The sequence below is a fragment of the Natator depressus genome, chromosome 3 (genome assembly GCF_965152275.1).
Source record: "Natator depressus isolate rNatDep1 chromosome 3, rNatDep2.hap1, whole genome shotgun sequence".
NCBI classification, from domain to species: Eukaryota; Metazoa; Chordata; order Testudines; family Cheloniidae; genus Natator; species Natator depressus.
Window position 1 is genome coordinate 67,453,298 of NC_134236.1, and position 23,445 is coordinate 67,476,742.

General features: G+C 43.6%; 1 protein-coding gene across 9 annotated transcripts in view; it reads right to left on the bottom strand.

Moving 5' to 3' along the window:
• Window positions 1–23,445, bottom strand: part of SYNCRIP (synaptotagmin binding cytoplasmic RNA interacting protein) — a 36,242-nt gene that overhangs the window by 7,475 nt on the left and 5,322 nt on the right. For all 9 annotated transcript variants that reach the window (XR_012638789.1, XR_012638790.1, XM_074948069.1 and 6 more), the window contains 6 exons: window positions 22,658–22,771; window positions 22,392–22,568; window positions 17,097–17,232; window positions 16,093–16,298; window positions 10,274–10,423; window positions 2,780–2,901 (listed from right to left, as the gene is read on the bottom strand). Coding sequence is in view for 7 of the 9 variants with exons in the window: in XM_074948069.1 (XP_074804170.1) it covers window positions 2,780–2,901; window positions 10,274–10,423; window positions 16,093–16,298; window positions 17,097–17,232; window positions 22,392–22,568; window positions 22,658–22,771 (905 nt within the window). In the remaining 2 variants the exon portion in view is untranslated. The remainder of the gene's footprint in view (window positions 1–2,779; window positions 2,902–10,273; window positions 10,424–16,092; window positions 16,299–17,096; window positions 17,233–22,391; window positions 22,569–22,657; window positions 22,772–23,445) is intronic.

Here is a 23,445-nt window from a genome sequence, read left to right on the forward strand (position 1 = left end):
TCAGGCAAAGTACTCCACCGTCTGCACAGTCTCCTTCATACAACCAATGAAACTGCTGCATGCAAGTTAGCTGTAGAGCAATGGTGGTGAATGGCGGAGTGACCGCTGATATCACAGGGTCCAGAACTCTTGGAATGGCTGAGATACATGCTTTACAGTAGCTGTACATCACATGAGTATAATTTAAGTCAAGTCAAAATGACTGAACTTAAGAACTGGACAGACCACAAAACCCAGCAATGTTTCAACCTCGAGATACTCTGAATAAAAAGACCTCTTAACCATGCTCGTAGCTGTGCCTATTACTTCACACTGACAGTACACATATTTTAGGCTTCAGAGTGTAACATGACATGCCTGGAATTTTATAATATAGATATCATAAGAAAGTCCACATCCTACAAATGAATATCTATACTTTTTATACATGCAATGAAAAAATGTCACCATAATCTTTGTGTGATGACATCGCACTTTGTAAAAAATGGCTTTAAGACACCTTTATAAAAATGTAATTTTTCTAGTATATTATACCCACTGTAGCATTACAACCACTTGATTTCCATTCTCCTGATTACTTCAGTGTCAAGGAATGTTGCCCTCTCTCTCTTCAATCTTAGCACAGATTGATTTTTGCAGGAGGTTCAAAATAAGGGAGCACCAATCCAGCAGACCTTGCCTAGTCATTACAATAGTAGTTCTTAAACTTAAGATCTGGTTTCATAAGCAGATGGAACATTTGAATTCATACATTACAATTTAGATTAAATAGAAGTACATAAGAGGGGAAAAGTACATGGTTATTTAAAACTAATCTGTACTATATTTACAAAATGCCTCCTTAAGATCTGAGAAATCACAGCCAGCTTCTTTCAAGTAACAAAGACAACACTAACCACACACACACACACTTTATAGCTATATACTCCCCTGCCCCTTCATCTTTTTGAATCCTAAAGAAATTAAAAACCCTTGCAATTCAACAAGTAGCACATTTAAAATTCAAATATGCCCAGAATGAGTCTTTGAACAGAACCGCTTGTATGCCTTCATAGTGGTATTTTAGTTAGCTTGCCAGATCAAAGAGGAATGATAGATATCTAAGAGTTACTCTTATGAATGGATCTGAAAGAGGGACTGAACAAGGCGCCTATCACCGCTTTTATTCAAAATAGGAGAGAGACTGGAATTGTTTAGCACAGAATCATCAGAGTAACAGAGGCACATAAAATAAATGAACTGGCATAGTTACACAATAGATTATACAATGAAATCATTTTATGCAGTATGAGATCAACAGGGAAATTTGTTGCTGTACACTAGAAGCAATAAGTTTCAGATATTTAATAAATATATAGGCAGTTACCCTAAACAAACGTACTGCTGATGTAATAGTTAAGCTTTAGAGAATACTCTGATGACCAGCTAGTTACACAAGAATCCACTCCTCTCTCCCAAAGGGGGGGGGGGGGTACAGTATTGTATAATTGATCAGGTGCCTTTTTCCTCTATAGAATGAGGTACTGGGCACTATCAGAGTCTAGATACAGGACTAAAAAGAGACTGTTGGCCCATTCCACTTTGGGAACTTTTTTTCCTTTTGACACCAGTTAAAGCCGAAGGGGGGGGGGGGGGGGGAGAGAAAAACACAGAATGTCAAATAAGTATCAACAAAATAGAGACATGCAGGCAACTGCCTCTACTGTAAAAATATGTTCATGTAACTTGTCATAGTACTCTAAACTGTACTTCATGAACAGGTATTCTTATGGCTGCATCTGAGACATGGAATACAGGAGGGACAAAGGAAGTTGGTTTGCCTAACTGAAAAATGTAAGTGAAGCAGAAAAATACTTGACACGAAGAATAGAGTCCAAAAGAGAATAGTGAAGCCTATGGCTAACATGACCAGGGAAAAGGAACAGCAGGGCCAGCGAGAGCTTTGGGGCAGTAAATGTCAGCGGCAAGCAAGGCAATCTTAAACAATTCCAGTTGTGCACAACGTCCCCATCTAAAGATGAGTATTATTCTGTTTCACCTAGCCATTCCGTCTTCTTGGACGTGAAACAGCAACACAGGTGTTTTTGGAAATGCAGGGTGGGAGTGAAGAAAACTGCAGGATATCCAATTTAAACCCCAAGTAGAAAATATATGAAAGCATTAAAGGCTATAGTGGCAAGCTACTCATTTTTTGTTCTGCAAAATCTTCACTTTCGTTTTTAAAATCTTCGCAAGCTTACTGATCATCACTGAAGTGGCAAAAATGTTGTTGGACAGAGCAATCACACCAACAATTTACATGTAGGCACCATAGTACTGCTTCAAAGTGTGCTCAGATGAGCATGCATCTCACGTGGGTGCACCTGACAGTACAAAGGTATGTGGCTCTTTAGAAGATGACCAGCTCATCTCTCCCAATTTGCTCCCATGATCTTCAAATTTGACCTGGATAACTGGACATGCATCCAGTTCAGCCACTACTCAATTTAGGCTGTAAACTCTCCAGGGCAGCAATTTTATTTTCATTTGGGTTTGTACAGCACTTGGCAAAATGTGACCCCAAACATGACTGAGGCTAGCCTTTGGGCACTACTGTGATATACCAGTAATTCCTCCATATAATAACTACTCAAATGCATCCTACACCTATGGAAGTGAAATTTGAGACACTAATACACTTCATCATACTTGCTACTTAACCCCCATGCTATGGTTTTTGTAAAAAAAGCACGTGTGTGTAACAGAAATCAATACACAATGTGCATGAACTTATACTTACATTTGATTTTTAGCCGCTTGTCTCTGAGCTTTCCGTTCTTTTCTTTTTTGATCTGGTGGCTTAGCAAACACAATTTCAATATTTTCTCCCTCTAAATCTTTGCCATTCATTTCTTCCATTGCCTGAAGGAAGTAACCAGATTTTAGATATACTTTTAAGGGCATTCAGGGGCATATTTTAAGGGACAGAAAAAGAATAAAGGGTTTTTTTTAACTTGTATCACCCAGAACTAGCCATGATTGTGTATCTGGAAGTCACACTGCAGATTACTCTTGGGGTTTCAAATAATTACTAAAGCCTGATTTTCAAAACCAAGATATCCTTTACCTGTTAAAAAATTTCTTCCACTTACAATTGTGGACATACTATTGCAATCTGCAAATAGTGTACTACAATTCAGCTCTGGGATCTCATTAAGAATCATATTTACAACAATGGGGTAGCAGTAAAGCTTAGTTAGATTCAAGTGAAAAATATCTGTATACAAAGAAACGCTCTGCTCCTAGAACAAGAGACCAATCTTGTGGATTTAAAAAAAAGATTGTTACCTACCTTTTGTAATAATTGTTCTTCGAGATGCGTTGCTCATGTCCATTCCAAAAGGTGTGTGCACGCACCGTGTGCTCGATTGTCGGAAGGTTTTACCCTAGAGGTACCCATCAGGCTGTGGAGCCCCCTGGACTGGTGCCTTTATGGCAGTGTATATAGGTCCTTGCCGACCGGCTGCCTGCTCAGTTCCTTCTTGCTGGAATACTCCGACAGAGGGGAGATGGGCGGGATTTGGAATGGACATGAGCACCATATCTCGAAGAACAGTTACAAAAGGTAGGTAACCGTCTTTTCTTCTTTGAGTGATTGCTCATGTCCATTCCAAAAGATGACTCCCAAGTAGTTTCGAAGAGGGGTCGGAGTTCACCGAGTTACTGACGGTAGTACTGTCTTGCTGAAGGGTACATCATCCCTCGCCTGTTGGGTGATGGTGTAGCGCAACGTAAAGGTGTGGATGGAAGACATATGACAGGGACCTGCGCAAGGAATGCGGTGGATGATGCCTGTGCTCTTGTGGAGTGTGCTGTTAACAGCGGGGCTGGAATTTTAGTTAAGTCGCAGCACGTTCTGATGTAGGACATAATCCACAATGGAATACCCTGGAACCAGACGGGGAACCTCTTCATCCTCTCAGCGATTGCAATAAAGAGCTGTGGTGACTTATGAAACAGCTTAGTGCGTTCAATATAGAAGGCTAGGGCACACCTGACGTCTAGGGAATGGTGTGCTCGTTCTTTGTTGCTGGCATGAGGCTTAGGAAAGAATACCGGTAGGAATATGTCCTGATTCACATGAAAATGCAAGACTACCTTAGGTAGGAACCCTGGGTGTGGGCATAGCTACACCCTGTCTTTGTAAAAGACCATGCAGGGAGGCTCGTAAGTAAGTGCTCTGAGCTCGGGGACCCTTCTGACTGAAGTTATGGCCACCAGAAAAGCCACCTTCCAGGAGAGGTAGGATAAGGGCAGGTCACCAGTAGCCTGAAAGGGGGCCCATAAAGTCTGGAAAGAACCAGGTGAAGATCCCACTGGGGAACAGGCTGCCTCACCTGGGGATAAACCCTATCTAAGTCCTTAAGAAACCGTCCCACCATGGGATTGCTAAAGATTGACCTGCCCTCTATGCCCAGGTGGAAGGCCGAGATGGCCGCCAGCTGCACCTTAATAGAAGATATAGCCAGCCCCTGTTGCTTCAGGTACAAGAGGCAGTCAAGCACGGGGGGGGGGGGGGGGGGGAGACCTTTCTGTAGGGACCAAATGGTGAAAAGCTTCCACTTTGCCAGGTATGTTGCGTGAGTAGAGGGTTTCCTGCTTCCCAACAGAACTTCCCTAACAGAGTGAACACTGGAGTTCAAGTTGGTTTAGCCATGGAGTTTCCATTCCATGTAGAGGAGGGACTCCAGGTTGGGATGTTGTAGTCTACCATGATGGACATATGGAAGCATGGGGAGGGCCACTGGCCTGGTCACTGATAGGTTCAGCAACGTGGTTAACCAGTACTGTCATGGCCATGCAGGTCCTATGAGGATGACTGAAGTCCTGTCCTGCTGGATCTTGAGGAGGACTTTGTGTATGAGTTGGAAGGGCGGGAACACATAGCAGGTGAGTCCTCCATGGTAGATGAAAGGCATCCACTATGGAGCCATAGCTGTGGTTCTGAAAGGAGCAGAACAGGTTGCACTTCCTGTTGTTCTGCATCGCGAACAGGTCCACGAGGGGATAGCCCCACCTGTGGACGATCAAAAGGGCGATGTCCACTCTGAGTGACCTATTGTGAGTGTTGAATGAGCAGCTGAGATGGTTCGTACTGTGCCCCCGGTAGGTATGAGGCACGTAGCTGGATATAATGTGCGATGCAGAACCGGAGAGATTCCTGGCACAGGGGAGAGGAGCGAGCACCACCCTGTTTGTTTATACAGAACTTGGCTGTGGTGTTGTCTGGCAGAACTGACACTTTCCCTGCAGGTGGGCCTGCAACATCTGGCAAGCCAGGCGAACCACTCTCAGCTCTCCGACATTGATGTGCAGCGATAGTTCTGGTTGTAACCACAGGCCTTGAGTTCTGATACTGCACAGGTGCACTCCCCAGCCTGTCTCTGATGCGTCAGTGACCAGCAACAGTAAGGACTGAAGTTTGGCGAAGGGCACTTCCACACAGACCACCTGAGGGACTCGAGAATCTTGGGCAGGAGGGTAACTAGTCTGTCCAGAGAGTCCTGGCTGGATCTGTATACGCTCATCAATCAAGCCTGGAGGGGGCAAAGGCACAACTTGGCATGCTGCACTACATACGTGCAGGCTGCCATGTGCCCAAGAAGCTTCATGCAGTTTCTGACCGTGGTGGTTGGGAACCCGTGGAGGCTATCGAGGATGCCCTTGATGCTTTGGAACCAAGACCTGAGTAGGAAGGCTCTGGCCTGAGTGGAGTCCAGGAGAGCCCCGATTAACTCTTATTTTCTGAGTTGGGACCAGCGTAGACTTGGGCACATTCAGAATGAGCCCTAGCCTGCTGAAAGTGGTTCATGCGTGGGCCACGTGCTCCAGCACTTGCACTCGGGAATTGCCCTCGATGAGCCAGTCGTCCAGGTAAGGGAAGACCTGCACCTGGAGTTTGTGCAGGGAGGCTGCCACAACTGCCATGCACTTTCTGAACACACGCAGGGTCGCTGAAAGTCCGAACGGTAGTATGCTGAACTGGTAGTGTAGGCCGTTAACTGTGAATCTCAGGAATCTCCTGTGTGCTGGGATAGATAGATATATGAAAGTACACGTCCTTCAAATCGAGGGTGGAGTACCAGTCCCCCAGATCCAGGGAAGGAATGATGGTGGCCAGAGAGACCATATGAAACTTCAGCTTCCTTATGAACTTCCTGAGGTTTTGCAGATCCAGGATAGACCTGAGTCCACCCTTGGCTTTGAGGATGAGAAAATATCAGGAGTAGAATTCCCTGACCCTGAACTCCTGAGGAACCTCTTCTATTGCCCCCAGTGTGAGGAGCGATTGCACCTCCTGTAGCAGGAGTTACTCGTGACTCGTGAGAGGGGTCCCTGAAGAGGGATGGGGAACGCAGGTAGGGGCAGACTGGATAGAATATCCGACCCCTACCATGCTCAGGACCCAGCAATCTGAAGTAATCTGGGCCCAGGCACGGCAGAAGGAGGACAGACTGTTCACAAAGGGAGGGCAAGGATCCGGGATCTGGGTTGGTGCTCCACCCCCAGGCGCACCTTCGAAAGCTTGGCTTCGAAGCAGGGGGCTGCTTGGAGGAGCCTTGACCCTGGACTGAGGAGGACCGCGGAGGATATCTCCTGTTGTTTTTGCCCCTCCTCCGGCTATAGTCCTGCTTGGGGGGGGGCCCAGATAGAATCGTGAAGGAGGCTGAGGCGTAAAGGGTTTTCTCTGGGATGCCGTGTTTGAGGATTGCACATGAGTCCTTGAGACTGCGCAGCCTGGAGTCTGTTTTGTTCGCAAACAGCCCTGCACAGTATTCTAGACCTCCGCCGGGAATCCAGAAGCCTGCAGCCATGAGGTACGCCTCATGGTGATGGCCGTAGCCATGGTTCGCGCCGCCGAATTGGCGGAGTCCAAAGCTGCCTGAAGGGAGGTTCTAGGCACCACCCTGCCTTCTTCTATGACTGCCACAAACTCTTGTCAGGAGTCCAATGGGAGCAGTTCCTGGAACTTGGAGAGGGTGTTCCAGGAGTTGTATGCACAGTAGTTAAGTACCGCCTGCTGATTGGAGATTCAAGCTGGAGCACCCCAGTCAAGTATACCTTTCAACCGAAGAGGTCCAGCTTCTTAGCTTCCTTATTTTTAGGGGTGGGCCCTGGCTGCCCCAGCTGCTCTTTGTGGTTTGCTGCATCAACCACCAATGTCCTGGGTTGGGGGTGGGTGAAGAGGTGCTCGTACCCCATTTGCGGGACAGAGTAATGCCTCTCTACACCCCTGGTCGTTGGTGGTACAGAAGCTGGGATTTGCCAGAGCACCTTATTGGTGGTCTGGATAGTCTAAATAAGTGGCAGTGCCACTCTAGAAGGACCCTCTGGGGTAAGTATGTCCACCATGGGGTCTGAGTCTTCCACCACCTCCTCCGTGGCCATAGTAAGGGTCTGGGCCACCCTCCTGAGGAGGTCTTGGTGGGTTTTCATGTCCATCGCCAGAAGGGACTCTGTAGTGCCCGTCACTGCCTCGTACGGTGAAGAGGAGGAGGAGGCTCAAGGTGGGACAGGGTCCTCTTGCCTCTCTGGTTCCCTGGTGACCTCAGGAACATCCACCAATGCAACCGCTAGCGGAGGGGGGCTGCCGGCATAGGCGGCTCCGACCTTGCGCTCGGCGCAGGAGGCCCAGGGTCTGAACTCCGCAGTGGGTCCTCGGGAGTCCTGCATTGGTCAGGGGCAATGGACTTCACAGAACGTGGGGCACAGGTAGCAGAGACCACCGATGCTGCCCTGGAGCCCTGCCCTTGGCCCTGGTGGTAGGCCCAAGGTGTCCAAAAGGGCCATTGTACTGGTTCCTGCCACTGAGGAGACCAGGACACCATCGGTACCGAGGGTTCCTGCACCCCGCGATGCAGAGACCGGTGCCGGAATCTCCAGCAGTACTGGCTGCATCTGGACACTGACGACTCTGCCTCAGACTCCGATGAGCAGTCCAACCTGACCAGAGAGGAGCGGATCCCAACAGTGCTGGAGAGCGGTGCTGCAGTGATGAAGAACGGTGCCGCACCATGGTGGGCATGCTGCAGATGGTGCCACGCCTGGGCCTGCCCCACCTCGGGGAGGGATAGCTTAGTGGTTTCAGTATTGGCCTGCTAAACCCAGGCCAACTGAGAGTTCAATCCTTGAGGGAGCCATTTATGGATCTGGGGCAAAAACTGGGGATTGATTCTGCTTTGAGTAGGGGGGTTGGACTAGATGACCTCCTGAGGTCCCTTCCAACCCTGATATTCTAGGATTCTATGATACTGGAGCTGGTACATGGGAATGAGAGGCTGGGGACTGTGCCGTCATGGCAATTAAGTCCTGCACAGCCTCGAAAGTATCTGGTGTGGAGGGGAGGTCCAGGTCCCCCTCCAACACTTCCCAGACCAGGGAGTCCACGGACACTGGACTCAACGGACCTGCCCTCAAGGCCGGGGTTGATGGTGCTGGGACTGACGGGCCAGCCTTCTGGTGTCCCAACATAGGACGCACCGCGCTGGAGTCCTGCCTACTATTCTTGGTGGAGCTGGGCTGCTCCCCTGCCGCCTTCTTCTTGTGCGGCACCAGGGATTGTGAACGGTGCCACACCGATGAGCCGGCCTTCCACGCGGGGGAGCGGTGTCAATGCTACTTACGAGAGTCCTTCCTCAGTGCTAAGGTGTCCCGCATCAAGGCCGGTGTGCTATGCACCAAGGCTGCCAGTGCAGACTCTTGAGCCAGTTGAGGCCGAAGCGCAGACTCCATTAAGAGGAGTCTGAGGCAACAGTCTCCCTCTCTCAGTTCTGGGCTTGAATCCTCTGCAAATGGTGCACTTGTCTTGCATATGGCCCTCTCCTAAGCACTTCAGACAAGCAGCATGCAGATCCCCTTTGGACACAGGCTTACCGCACCTTTCGCATGGCTTAAACGCCTGGGGTCGCAGCATGCCCCAGTGACAGGGAAAAATATCGGGGGGGGACCCCCCCCCCAACTTAAACCTACTAATAAAACTAATTAATGAAAAACAACAACTATATACACAGAAAGACACGAGGAAACACTTGCAAAGCAAGAGACAAGTTGCTCCAATGACCGTCACTAGAGGTAAGAAGGAATTGAGCAGGCAGTGGGTCAGCAGGAACCTATATACACTGCTATAAAGGCACCACTCCAGGGGGCTCCACAGCTGACCCAACAGGTACTGCTAGGGTAAAACTTTCCAACGATCGTGCACACAGCGCGTGCACACACCTTTTGGAATGGACATGAGCAATTACGCAAAAAACATTTTTGTTCTTTTGTTTTCTCTTTATAAAAAAACTTTTCCTTACTGATTAGGTGCAAAAGGAAATCTGCTTCTCAGCCTCACGTAACATAAGTGGATACTGTCATTCTATCCATACAATGAAAGTTTCTCACCAAATGTTTGGAAATGAGTTTCAAAAGAGGGGGATCAGAGATCCTACCACTTCCAACGATCCTTTGGACTCCAAAGGAGACCCAGCCTGCAGAGTATGCCTGTACAGTAGGGATTCTTACTCCATTCACCCAAGCTTTTTCACCAAGCTATCTGGACAAGTGGGGAAAGTTGCAAACCTATGTGCATATTTCACCCAAAAGGTGTAGAAATCTGGTATGTGAACAAATACTGCCAGTCATTCTACCAAAACCAAATGAGGAAGAAACGCAAAGCAAAGGGATGAAACGAAGGAGTTATTCCTGGATTTCTCCTTGGGAGAGAGAGTATATCACAAGGAAGAAAGGAGGAGAGAAGGAGGGAGTAATCACTCAGTAGGATATCTCTGTCAGCAAAAAAGCAAATGGTTAACTCTGCTCCTAGGAAGTTTGTTTTGTGTTTCAGTGGTTACATTACTAACAAAATTTTCTACCACTATTCTCAGGTAGCAAAATTGATCTTTTAGTCCCAAAGGAACTTCCTTATATTTGATAAGTGGATGAAAGTTCTGGCATCCCAGTCACTGTTTTCACAGAAGGCCATTAGCTTAAAACAGAACCTTCTATTTTCAATAGATAATAGTCACCAATATTAACGCAATTTACATGAAGCATTCTCCTTCCCTGAATTCAGATACTGTAGAACATCCTATGGAAAGGCCCAACATGTAACTTCACTTTATGCTGTTACTAGTTAACAATTTAATGCTTCACATAATTCCGCTTTCCCCCCAAAAGTATCCAATTTTTAAAATTTAAATTTGGTCATAACAACTTTTATGCACATAAAGTTAAGGTCCTTTTAACCTACCTTTACAGCACCATCCCGTTCATCAAAATGAATGAAAGCATAATCTTTTAGTTTCTTCACTCGCTCTAATTTTCCAAATTGACTGAAGGCCTTTTCTAGAATCTCCTCTGTTACAGTATTGGCAAGGTTACGTACAAACAGCACTTTCACCTAAAAGACAACAAAAATCATGTTTCAATATACAAGTTTTGCCTAATACAATTAATTTCACAAAATGTTAGAGCTACAGCTAATATCAATTCTTTCTATTTATATGCAACATGCAACATTCTGCAACAAGTTTGAAAAATCAGTTTGCTGACTTGACAGTTGGATAAAATGATTTAATATTACTGAACAATCACTACAAATATATCACTCTAATCAGCGTTGTTACTGAAAACAGTCAATCAGTAAGTTTTACCTCAAAGGAACCTTTTTTAATCATTTCAAAAAGTAAAGTTAGCAGCTAAGGATAGTTATATGTAGACGTTAACTATTCAAAATATCAACGTTTAAGCCCCCATCACTGTAATATCTAATCACTCAGCATGCCTTCTTTGCTTAGCCAATTTTGCCTCCACCTTCAAGCGCCTTGAAGATACCACATCAAATACAGTATTGTTGGCTAGAATACACTTTTACTGTCTATGATAAAAGGAAATACAGAACAGTAAGAGGGCAACCTGAAATGCAAAGCTTGAGGCTTAGCAATCTTATCTAGTATGGGAGAAAGTTACGTAAGGGCTTGTCTATTTTAGAGCAGTCAGCCAGCTATGCTGTGCAGTACTCAATGAAGCACCAAGAGCATCCACACAAGCCACCCTCAAATTGGTTTAAGATATGCCCTTGCAGCCCTAAAGCGGATGTACTAATCTGTGGGCTATCAACCTTGACACCTGCCAAAGAAAGATCTGTCAAATAAAGCAAGCGTCTTTTGCTTGCAGCTGAGCATATTCTCCATCCCACCACACCCCTTATTAGTAATGCCAGACCACTCTCTATTCCCCTGCCCACAAATGCTCCTCAGCTCAGTCCACAAGTTTTCTATCAAAAAATCCAACTGCAGATCAATAGTTAAGATTACACTTTCTGCCCCGGCCCTCTTCCCAGTAGTTTACTGGCTCAGGTTGCACCACTCAGTGATCCATAGACTTAACTAGTGAAAATACGGCAGGGAGAGTGCAGTTGGTGGTCATGCTTAGCTACCAGCTCCCCCTTCCTATGGCCCCTCCAGAGCAGATGGCGGGACCAAGGAGAGCAGGGTATGGGATTGTGAGGAACACAGCCATCAGCTCTACTCCTGTTGCAGTAGCACCAGCCAGCACCGGATTCTCTCATTCTGAACCCACAAGTGGCTTATCAGGATGAAATATGGCATAACCTGTGTGCTTATGTGCGGTATATTAAGAAGCAATATCTTGGGGGAGGGGGAGCATGGATGGTCAGAAACTGCCAACTCAGACAGGGATCTATAGAAGAATCCTTGGCTAAAGGCCTGCAGAGAAAGTGTATAGGAGCTATGGGGGATGAGGGAGGAGGCAGAGGAACACACGAATTACAATACTGGATCAGACCAGTAGTCCATCTAGTCTAGTGTCCTGTCTTCAACAATGGCCAAATAGCAGCAGGCACAGAGGAAAGTGCAAAAAAACCCATCGTAGGCAACAGAATAACCTACTCCCAAAGAAGTTTTTTTAACCCACATTAGAGTCTGCCTTATGCCCTGACTCCAAGAGCTTGTCTCTTCCAAAAAATCTTTTTTTAAATCTTAACTCCTCTGGATAGTCCTCCTATACATGTAAGTGTCCGAGTCCTTTTATAATCCCGATAAACTCTTTGCCTCGATGATCTTTTGTGGCAATGAATTTCAGAGTCTAATTCTGACTCGTGAAAAAGGATTTAAGTTTTAAATTTGTTGCCATCCAATTTAATTGACCATCCCCTTGTCGTTTATTATGAGAAATGGTGAACAGCAGCGGACTTAGCAGACAAGCTTTACAGTCCACCGGCAACCCCAATGCCCACCCTTCCAATCTCAGGTGGACATTACATCAATTGTTGCCTCTCCAAAAAAGAGCTAAAGCATGTGTTGATTCTAGATGATTTTTAATTAACTGCAGGGAAATGACTGGTTTAAACCTTCTCCAGTACAGACAGATTCTATTCTCTAATGCCTCAGACCTGGTCAAACTGTCCACTATGTATCTACCTAATCAACAAGTTTGATCTCTGGAAAGGTCGTACACTAATACAGTGGTTCTCAACCAGGGGTACATGTATGCCGGGGGTATGCAGAGGTCTTCCAGGGGGTATATTAACTTATCTAGATATTTGCCTAGTTTTACAACAGGTTACATAAAAAAGGACTAGCGAAGTCAGTACAAACTAAAATTTCATGACTGTTTTATACTGCTCTATATACTGTACACTGAAATGTAGGTACAATATTTATATTCCAATCGATTTTATAATTATATGGTAAAAATGAGAAAGCAAGCAATTTTTCAGTAGTAGTGTGCTGTGACACTTTTGTATTTTTATGTCTGATTTTGTAAGCAAGTAGTTTAAGTGAGGTGAAACCTGGGGTACTCAAGACAAATCAGACTTCGGAAAGGGGTACAGTAGTCTGGAAAGGTCAAGAACTACTGCACTAATGGACAGGTCAGTTTAAGCATAAGGAAGCCAAGACAAGACAGTCTTCTCAGATGACATGCCTTCCCCCTTTGGGTTGAAATGGGAGAGAAAAAATAAAGTCCCCTTTTAGTTTGGACATAATGAAATAATAGTTAAGTTATGAGCCATGTACCCGCAGCCACATGACTGTGTCCAAGATTTCAAAGACACCACTCAGGTTAACTGGCTGCTTAAATTGCCAGCCTTGATTGTGCTTTGCAAGGTCCATTCGACAGTAACTACTGAATTGCCTCTTGAATTTTGCCTGGACGATGGTATCTCAGGATGCTGAATGCCAAAACCATTACTATGCTAAAAAACATTAACTTAAAGAAATGTTTATCATTAATGCAGTATTGAAAAATCTAGGAATTTGCCAGTTAAGGAAATAATAACCACACAATCCTCAATTCACATGCCTTATCAACCATTCACACAGATTACTATCAAGCAAGCCTCCACAGAGCACAAGTTTAACTTCTCAAACTTACAACCTCAATTTACCCTTCATCTATTTTAAACCACTTCAGGCATAAGGTTAACCTGGTCTTACCTTGCAGTTTCCATGATTTGTAGGAACTGTACACATATGTACAGCACTCCGAGGCCTTGCCTACATTACACACCTATATCAGTACAATCAGGTCACTCAGGGATATGGAAAATCCACACTCCTGAGCAACGCAGTTATGCCATACTCCCGGTGTAGACAACACTATGTAGACAGCGTAGGTAGCGTCTTCACTAAGTGCTACAGTGGCACTGGTGCAACTATGCCACTACAGTGCTGTATGTTTAGATAAGCCAGGGGTTGGCAATCTTTGAGAAGTGGCGTGCCAAGTCTTCATTAATTTAAGGCTTCACGTGCCAGTAATACATTTTACATTTACAGGGCCCCCCCCCGATGGAACCCCCGACTGGCAGCGTGCTGAGCAGTGCCAGCGGCTGGGGCCCCAGCTGGCAGGGGCCGGCAGCTGGGACCCCAGACCGGCAGCACAGGAGGCAGATGGAACCCCAGACCTTTTAAAGAGCATCAAAACTTAAGTGGGTCTGTGGATAAGTTTACAGAAAGGCATTCCTGCTCTGGCAGATGTTCTGAGGCCTACTATATAGAGTAGTTCCCCTCCTTCAGAGTTCCATATATCTGCATGTGGTGTAGCGTAAGAAAAGAATTATAGCTGTTTGGGATTTGGGCAGGGAAGGGAATGGAGGAAAAGCCTTTTCTCCATCTTTAATTTCTTAAAGTTTAAGTCTTTCACACATGGAAAAAACACTCCCTCAATCATCCTCCCACCCTGCATCCTCTACATCTCTCTATAGCCTTCAGATCTGAGCCAACCCCCTCTCTCTACTTTCCTCAGTCCTCTCCATCAAGCAGTCTCCCTTTCCTGCAGTTTAATTTGGAATCTCCATTCACACGTCTCTTGGTCCACTGCACTAAGTCTATGGCATTCCTGATCCCCTACATCTTTTCCTTGCTCTTTCCCTTGGTCCTTTCAATGCCCTACTATCCCCCTGCCCCATTCAGCATTTAAAGTGTTTTTAGTTTGGTCAAAATCACTTATGTGGAGCGGGGCAGGGAACCAGGAAGCATTGCTTCCTAGCTCTCATGTTCCCCACCTCCACAGCTCTGCCCCAGAAGCCTACTACCCAGTATTTTCTTCCTAGCCATGCTCCCTTCACTTCCTACTCATCTGATCATTTTCAACAGCAGGAGTCCCTCACCAATGGTCACAAAAAAAGTTAGATGGATCAGGGCTCCTCTCTTGTGATCAATCTCCTGGATCACAGGGAGAAGCTGCACTACAGAGGAAGTGCCATTTTGTAGGCAAACTATCTGAAAGACTCGGCACACTCCCTGCTGTTGAGTGACTACAACACTGGGCAAGAAAGCAAAGGGGGATTAAAACTGACAGGCAAAACAGTAAGGGTACGTCTTCTGATCGATCTATCGGGAAATCGATTTATCACATCTCATCTAGATGCGATAAAATCAATCCCCGAAACGATGCCTGTACTCCACCTTGGCAGGAGGAGTAAGCGGAGTCGACGGGGGAGCCGCCGCAGTCAACTCGCCGCCATGAGGACGGCCAGGTAAGTCAAACTAAGATTGCGTATCTTAGTTCGCACAACCCTCCCAGTGTAGCCCAGGCCTAAGAGATTCTATACTTCTGCTAGTAAAACATCTATTTCATAAGATGAACCCCATTTGGCTCACCAAAGAGGAGACCCCATCCAAGACATCTTACCAAGTTCATCAAAGTAGGGACACCTACTAGTCAGTCAACCATCTCAGGTCAGAGGAAAGGCAGATGTGATAGAGAGAAAAAGTAACTCAGAAAAGGGCTGTCTAGGGGGAATTGTGCTAGTGGCTAGGCAACAGAACCAAAAAGAGACAGGACTGGGCAACATCTGAGAACAGAAGTTTTCAGGTATGAATCAATTCATCTGCTTCCGCTGTGGCAAAATATAAGTCACAACAAAGAACTATTCTCTTGTTATTAAAAATGCTCCCCAAACTTAGTGTTTTGGTATGAAGAACTTAAGCTACGTGAACTTTGCACTCCAGAATGTTGCCACTACTGTTTCAGGGGGTCTGAAAGAAAAACACCCCACCACCGCAACTGAAATAATGTCTAAGAGAAGTAATCGCTTGATTTGTGAAATTATAGCTTCTTGGATTCTGACAAGGATTTAAGAAAATTCAGGTTTATGTTCCTTGAAGTAGTACAGATATGAAGTTCTGTATTTATTTAAATTCAGTTTTACGGGCTGATCCAAGCAGTCCCACTAATTCCTTTGAATCAAGGTCCTTAGTGTGAAGCCACAAAGCAACTTTGATTTTGAAGCCACTATGTCACTTACATAATTACAGTACAGGCAAATTACAGGAATTGTGGCATAGATTTTCAGCACTGGCAGGAAACAAATATCAGTCAGCCCCAAGCAGTAGTAAATACTACTTGCCAATGAAATTCTTGTTAGGCCTATAAGAGTTGCTTTTAATTTTCAAGTGTTTTAGAATGCATTCACATCTTTACAACCCGGCTTTAACTCATCTATCAAGAAAGTGGTATTTCAATGTAGTGCTAATACCGGAAATATTTACCTTATGACAATTTAAGTGATGTGGGTATAATTATATTTCTCAGTTGCGTTATTACCTTTGCCATAACTTCAGGATCTGGATCTTCTATAGGGTCAGCCCATTCAACTGTAACAACATTTCCCCAGACTTTCACTTTTCCACTCATTAACCTACGTCTGGCCTGAGCAGCAGTTTTGTGATCTTCATATTCAAGGAAACAAAACCCCCTGTTCTTTTTCTTGTCATCAGGTTGATGATACAATATGACATCTGTGAGACCCTCTGTGAAATTAAGAAGAATATTTAATTTCGCTTCAAATGATGTGCTATACTATAAAGTGAAGGAATTATCCTACTTAAGGATATAAGTAAGTTACGAGCCAATGTGAAAGAGTGGATGAGCTTCAAAGATTGGTGTGAAGAAATGCCAAGATACATTTCTGTACTTTCAGAATACTAAGTTTTTATATCACATATCACTGCATTTTAGCATCAGTGGACATAATTATTCCTGTCCCATAAAAAGTAACACAGTTTTGTGTTTAAAAGACTTCTGAAAGCCTTCCTTCAAGTTGCACTTTTTGGATGCCTTTGTGCAGAAGTAACCCTTCAGCATTAAAGGGAAGTCAGTAACTTTAATCCACTAATGCAAAGGACTCATGCACAGAACTCTCTCCATATTGGTTAAATGTTGCCTTTAAAAAGGAGATCAATTTGTCCTTTGATACTGAAGGAACTTTGGTGAGTTGTGGAACAATGCATTTCTTTGAAAGAAACTTTCCTTGTATTGTATTTGCCAATTATTCATTAGGTTAAATAAGTATATAATCTAAGGTTTAGTTACAGAGATTCAAATAAATGAAAATATGTATTATTCCAAAACACCACAATTGTTTAGGTATAATTACAAATATTACTGGTTCTTTCAAAAGTGAGAAGTCCGAACACTCAGGACAAAGCTAAGTGATCTCAGTTTAAAAGACTGTCATCGTTCAACATCAGCCGAAAGATGGTGAAAAAAATCATCATTGATCACTCACATTTGTTTTTACCCAGTTCCCAATACACTTACTAACTTACCTGTTACTTTACTAAATTCTTCAACAATCTGTTCCTTGGTTTTACTCTTAGGAATAGAGCCAACAAAAAGCCTATTATTGGCAACAGAGATGCATACACCAATGTGTTTTCCGGAACGAATTTCATGATTATTGTACTGAAAGAAAAACAGACAATGGCAAATTACTACCAAACTTTCACTCTTCTCCACTCAAAAGCATCTGTAGTAGATATTTTACTTCCCTACAGCTGTGATGAACAGTGAGGTATTAACCCTTCAGTGGCCTGATGTATGCATACAAGAGTACTACAGTTGTGATACATTCACATCCTTTACCATTGGTCCCCAGTTGCAGCCCTTTCTCCCCATGTCCTGGCTCCAGAATCAAGCTTTACTTCCGGAAGGAGCTTCTACTGTCTCAGTCTTCACAAGATGATGCACTATGCAGAACTACAGCAGTTGGCGTGTATTCTATCTGAAGTGTTGACAGTAAAGGTACTGCATCCAGTCACACCGCAGGGAAAAACTTCCCCCAACTATAAGCTCTTCTTAAACTGAACTAGGCACATAACAGCAGGTATTTAGGTTCAGATCACAAAACCCGCAACAAGTTGGAGTCCAAGAAAAGCCCACTACTGGAAAAAAAAACTATTGCTCTCATATAGACAATGTGTATACACTGCTTGACCTCTCCACCAATTCAGACAGCAACTTCTGGACAAAAACTGTAGCAAAAGACACATACGACACACAAATTAGCTATTTTCCTTAGAAGCTTCGCCATAGCCTGCTCTCCAGCTAGGAAAGTTGATGTTTCTTGACCAACATCTTGTCAAGGCAGTTAGCTTGCTATTCATTCCGCAGGGGATATTTTGTTCTTTGAGAGATTGACACCCTCCTGAACCCCAGAGCCCTCACCCCCCCCCCAAACCCGGAGCCCCCTCCTGCACCCTGAACTCCTCATTTCTGGCCCCACCTCAGAGCCTGCACCCCCAGCCGGAGCTCTCACCCCCTCTCGCACCCCAACCCCCAATTTTGTGAGCATTCACGGCCCACCATACAATTTCCATACCCAGATGTGGCCATCGGGCCAAAAAGTTTGCCCACCCGCCCTACAGTGTTTGCAGCCCAAAGACATTACAGCAGAGCGCTAATTTAACATGAAAACTGAGTAACCTATTCTCACTATCCAATCTAAGAGAAGCAGAAAAAATTAACAGCATAGTAAAAAATAAGTTAGATTTTTTAGTTTAATATCTATGGGTGTTACAATGTACATATGATTTTAAAAAGTGTTTTGTAAACCAGCAGAGTCCCTTTAAACATACCACCTGTAATCTTACATTAAGCGGGGTCAGGCCCAGTATTTACACGGGAGATTGCCATGGAACACAGACAACAGAAGCAGCATTGCCAAGTCAACATATTTATATCCCCCTCCAGTCAGTTTTGAAGCAATGTCCCAAACTGGTATTCGATACACTACTGAAGTGTCTTCTAAGCATGCAAAATAGGTCTGCCCTCTTGGGGGCTAGTCATCTAACCCATACTACTTTCTGTAAACCAACAGCTCTGATTAGATGACTGTGTGTCATTTCACCCACCTAGAATTCAAACAGCAGTTTCAGTTAGTGTATTCACTTCCTATATTGAACAATAAATTACACTGCTGTGTGCAGATGGCACAAATTACTTGAAGACACCTGTGGCTAACCTCACTTCTATCTGAGCTACTGGTCATCAGTTTTGCATTAGTTCTATATTTTTCTTTAACAGAGTTGAATAAAACCATGCTCATAATTTCATGGATTGTCACAATAAGAAACTTTGTTCCTCAAGCAAGCATAAAGGCTTCTAAAATGGGAGAAGTTTAGAACAATGGAATCTTTCACAGAGCAGCCTGATAATCTTGGATAGTGGTAGGATAAAGAAAAATATAATCCAAAACAATGATTATATTACACCCAGGCATGGAATATTTTCTACCAAACACTCCATTACAGTGCCTCGATCTCAATTTACAACCACCCAAATTACTCTAGTCATGGACTTCTTGAGCGAAGTCTGTTAATAGTTCCAAGTCGTGCAATGTTCACTAGGAGACTGAAGACTAGGATGACCCCAAACTCACTTTCAATAGTAATCCATAGTAAAATGTTAAACCAGGTTATCAGACGATAAATACAGTGTGCTAAAAGTAAAAAGATGTAAGCACACACGATTCTCCTGCTAAACTACTACTTTGAAATCTACTTGAGATTGAGGGGGGAAGCAAATACAAGATGACAAATGTTCACTTTAACATGCTGAAGAACAGAAGTATGTGTGAAGACTGATTATTCAGTTCAGATTTATTACAAGAATCAAGGGTGAAAGAGCCAAAAAAAGGATTACAAATTCCACAAAATCTAAGGTTTATACAGAAACTAGCTTCTCCATTGAAAACGCTTCATGAGCCACATATTGCCACCTTAACTAGTCTTACAGAAAAGGTGTAAGTCACACAACCAGAGCACTCAGCATGGAGTTCAACTAGCATACTGCATCCCCCAATTTCACAAGACATTTTCACCTCCATGTAGCATTAAACTTTAAAGCACTGTAAGGAGTATTTGTATGTTAAAAATAAGCATGGCAATCTAAGGGCCAGACTACATTATAGACAACGTTGTAATTTACTCTGTGTTCTGTTATAAAGAGCAAGACTAAACTATGTTATAACTAAATTATAGCCCTCTCCACATTTCAAATGAAATTTGGGGACAACGTATAGAATCAGTTCATACACAGTTCTACCCGTTTTTTTATTTTAAAACAAAATCCAGAGCTTGAATCATCTAAGTGGCGAATAGGAAATTTTCACAAGCTGGTGAGTGGGAAAAAGTCTAAGTATCAATTTCTACAGAATTTAAGTTCATAATTTTAAAAAAAAAAGTCTTTAGCCTTGGAGATACTAAGGTAACCATCAAATATGACTTGTGTAAATCAATGCAACGTCATCTTCCTGAATCTGAGAAGGGCTCAGGCTAATCATGCAGCAGCAGCAGAATACTGACAAAGTTCCCATCAGTTTTCCTATTAATATTCAGAAGTCTATAGGCAACAGGGAAGTGGATGCTCTCATTTGTCTCACTTCTGTTAGGTTTTGGAAAGTTCTGAACAGAAGAGGCTTTGAGGAGGGGGTGGGGAAGAATAGCAAATACACATATGCCCCAAAGAGTCAAGAGGTAGGAAAAATGGGAGGAAAAAAAAAAAGCTCTTTCCATGAAGTGATGGGGGGAGGGCACGGGATTCCAAACAGACAACCTGTGAGTGATAGAGTTTGCCACTGAGAAGCCTCCCTAGTCCCATGACAGAGAGGCTTCTCACCAAGGCACAGTGCCCAGATCTTACTGGTAAACCCACACTCCAACCTTCTGAATTGGCCTCTGGATAATATGCACCTGCTAAGTTTTTCCAAATCATGATTTAACCAGCCAACTGTGGTTGGCACCTTATACAAAACCAACTAATGCCAAGGTACTTGCTTTAAATTAGTATCTTCTCCCATACTCACTCCTCAGCTGAATGGACGCTGCTAATTTGTCAAGAATGACACATTGTCATGTCCTAGTACTTAGGCTGAAAAGGTTTCCCTGTCAACTCCGAATACAAGTTTTCCCCTGTATTTCCCCAATCCACCATTGTCTAACAATTTCAGTGTCATAGGATTCTTTATACAATGTCTGATTTATATAAATATCTTGGATGGAAAGCCTCATACTTTTGCAGCACTAGAGATCCCTTATACACAAGGGAAAGAGGACCAAGTCGCAGTCTGATCTTCATCTAATTTTGCATCGTATCAGCTTAATATATCAGCACAGATTGCCTTCCATATCTACAAGTATGTTGCATTTAAAGACAACATCTATTTGAAAGTCAAGTTTTAAACCTATTGTTAAGCAACGTCTAAGATTCAATCGTTTCATCTGAGGGGAAAAAAAAGTGTTTCTGGTTTACTGAATCATCTGATAGGACTAAACATTCATTCAGTTTTCATTGTTTTGCTCTTGGTCAGTTGCATCACTCTGGTACACTAATCTGGAGAAAACTCATGCAACAGGGTGTTTAACAACAAAACTGAAACCACAAAGGCAACAAGCAGATGTGTGCACAGACAAAGTAGATTTACCCCAAGCATGCTGACTGGTGTTCTTTGAGCCAACCAAAATCTTATTTAAAAAAAAAAAGGGGGGGGGGGGCAGAAAAACCCTTATGTTTTTAAGGGAAGTTAAGAGTTTTGGGAGATTTAAAACTTACTCCATCAAAAATTTAATTTATCTTAGTCCCTATATGAGTGTCCCAACAGAAAGCTGGCAATCTAGTATCTGTGCATCATACAGAGTTCAGATCTAGATCCCACTAGGCTGACAAAAACTAGAACCACAAAGAAGACAACATGCTCAACACTAAGAGGATATCATGATGCAATGCTGTCCAAGAAATAGTAGTACTGAGTAGCCTGTGATTTGTATTCAGCCTTAATTTGGGGGTGGAGAGGCATGGCCAGGACACTTGGCCTAAAGATGTTCTTTATTTTTTTTTATTTTATTTATTTATTTTTTTAAATTTTTTGTGGGGGGAGAAGGGAGGAGACACACAGTAGGTGGTTCAGTGTTCATGCTGCACATCTGAAAGGCCGTGGTCCATACTTTACCTAACAATATTTCATACTTTTGTTCAAAATAAGTACCGTGTACTCTTTCTTTAGATTTTGGTACTCTCTCCATCCAAAGAGTTTTGAACAACAGAGGGAGAATACTTTCCTACCAATAACAACCTATCGGAAGTCTTTCACAAAATTCCATACCTTTAAGAACAGTTACTTAATAAGTGTGGTTCAATATATTTTGTCCATGTGGATCCCACTATCAGCACACATGCACACAAAAAGCGTGTGCCAGTAGTTGGATCCACACAAACACCTAATTTAAGAAACTCTTCTGGAAGAAAGCAATCCAAAGTAACCCTCCTCAAACACCGCCTCTTGTTCAACAAATGGGGCATCAAGGAGTTTTTACTGCTAATTTGAACTTTTGATATGAGCATAAGAATTGCCCTACTAGATCATGCCAGCAGCACATCTAGTTCAGTATCCCGTTTCTGATGTTGGACAATAACAAACAATTCAGAGAAAGGTGTAACAGACTACCTCTAAATCCATTACATGTTTGACCTGCTCATAAGGGAACTTTTTAACCACTTACTAACAGAGATTATAGGAATTGCTTATGGCTTAGGGAGCGGTCTCATAAAAGGCAAAGAAAACTTACCAGTTTAACAGCCTCCTGAGCTGCCTCTTTAGTACAGAAAGTGACAAAAGCATATCCTCTATTTAGACCAGTTAGTGGATCCATCATTAAACGCAGATCCCAGATAGGCCCAGCTTTCTCAAATAATGGAACAAGCTCATCTTCAAATAAGTCTCTTGGAATCTTGCCCACAAATATCTAAGTAACAAACATATTTAACATCATTTAAAAATATATACGTAAAGAACAACCCACTTATACCATGTATAAAAACATCTCCCTCTTACCTCTGTACCAACAGAAGGCTGTTGTCCTGAATACACAGAATCTGGAGGAGGACCACCATACTTCCTCTGTCCAGTAGTCACATCAAGTGTGTAGCCTGTTCTTTCCAAGAGTGCCTTCAAGAAGAAGTTGAATGTCTTACAATTCCCAATTTATTCAAGACAAATAGACTATAACAAATAAGTAACCATAAGAACATAAGAATGGCCAATGGCACATCTCTCCCAGTATCCTGTCTTTCAACAGTGGACAGCGCCAGATTCTTCAGAGGGAGAGAACAGAACAAGGCACAAGGCCCTCCACAAATTTATAACAGCCGCCATACTGGGTCAAGACCAATAGTCCATCCAGCCCAGTATCCTGTCTTCCAACTGTGGCCAACGCCAGGGTGCTTCAGAGGGAATGAACAGAACAAGTAATTATCAAGCGATTCATCCTCTGTCACCCATTCCCAACTTCTGGTAAGAGAGGCTAGGGACACTTCAGAGCATGGTTTTGCATCCCTGCCCATCCTGGCTAATAGCCACGGATGGGCCTATCCTCCATAAACGTAACCAGTTCTTTTTTGAACCCTGTTATAGTCTTGGCCTTCAAAACATCCTCTGGCAAAACAGTTCCTCAGGCTGACTGTGCATTGTATGAAGACAGCTCTGGTTGTTTTAAAACCTGCTACTTATTAATTTCATTTGGTGACCTAGTTCTTGTGTTATGAGTAAACAACACTTATTTACTTTCTCCACACTGGTCATGATTTTATAGACCTCTATCATATCCCCCTTTGTCATCTCTT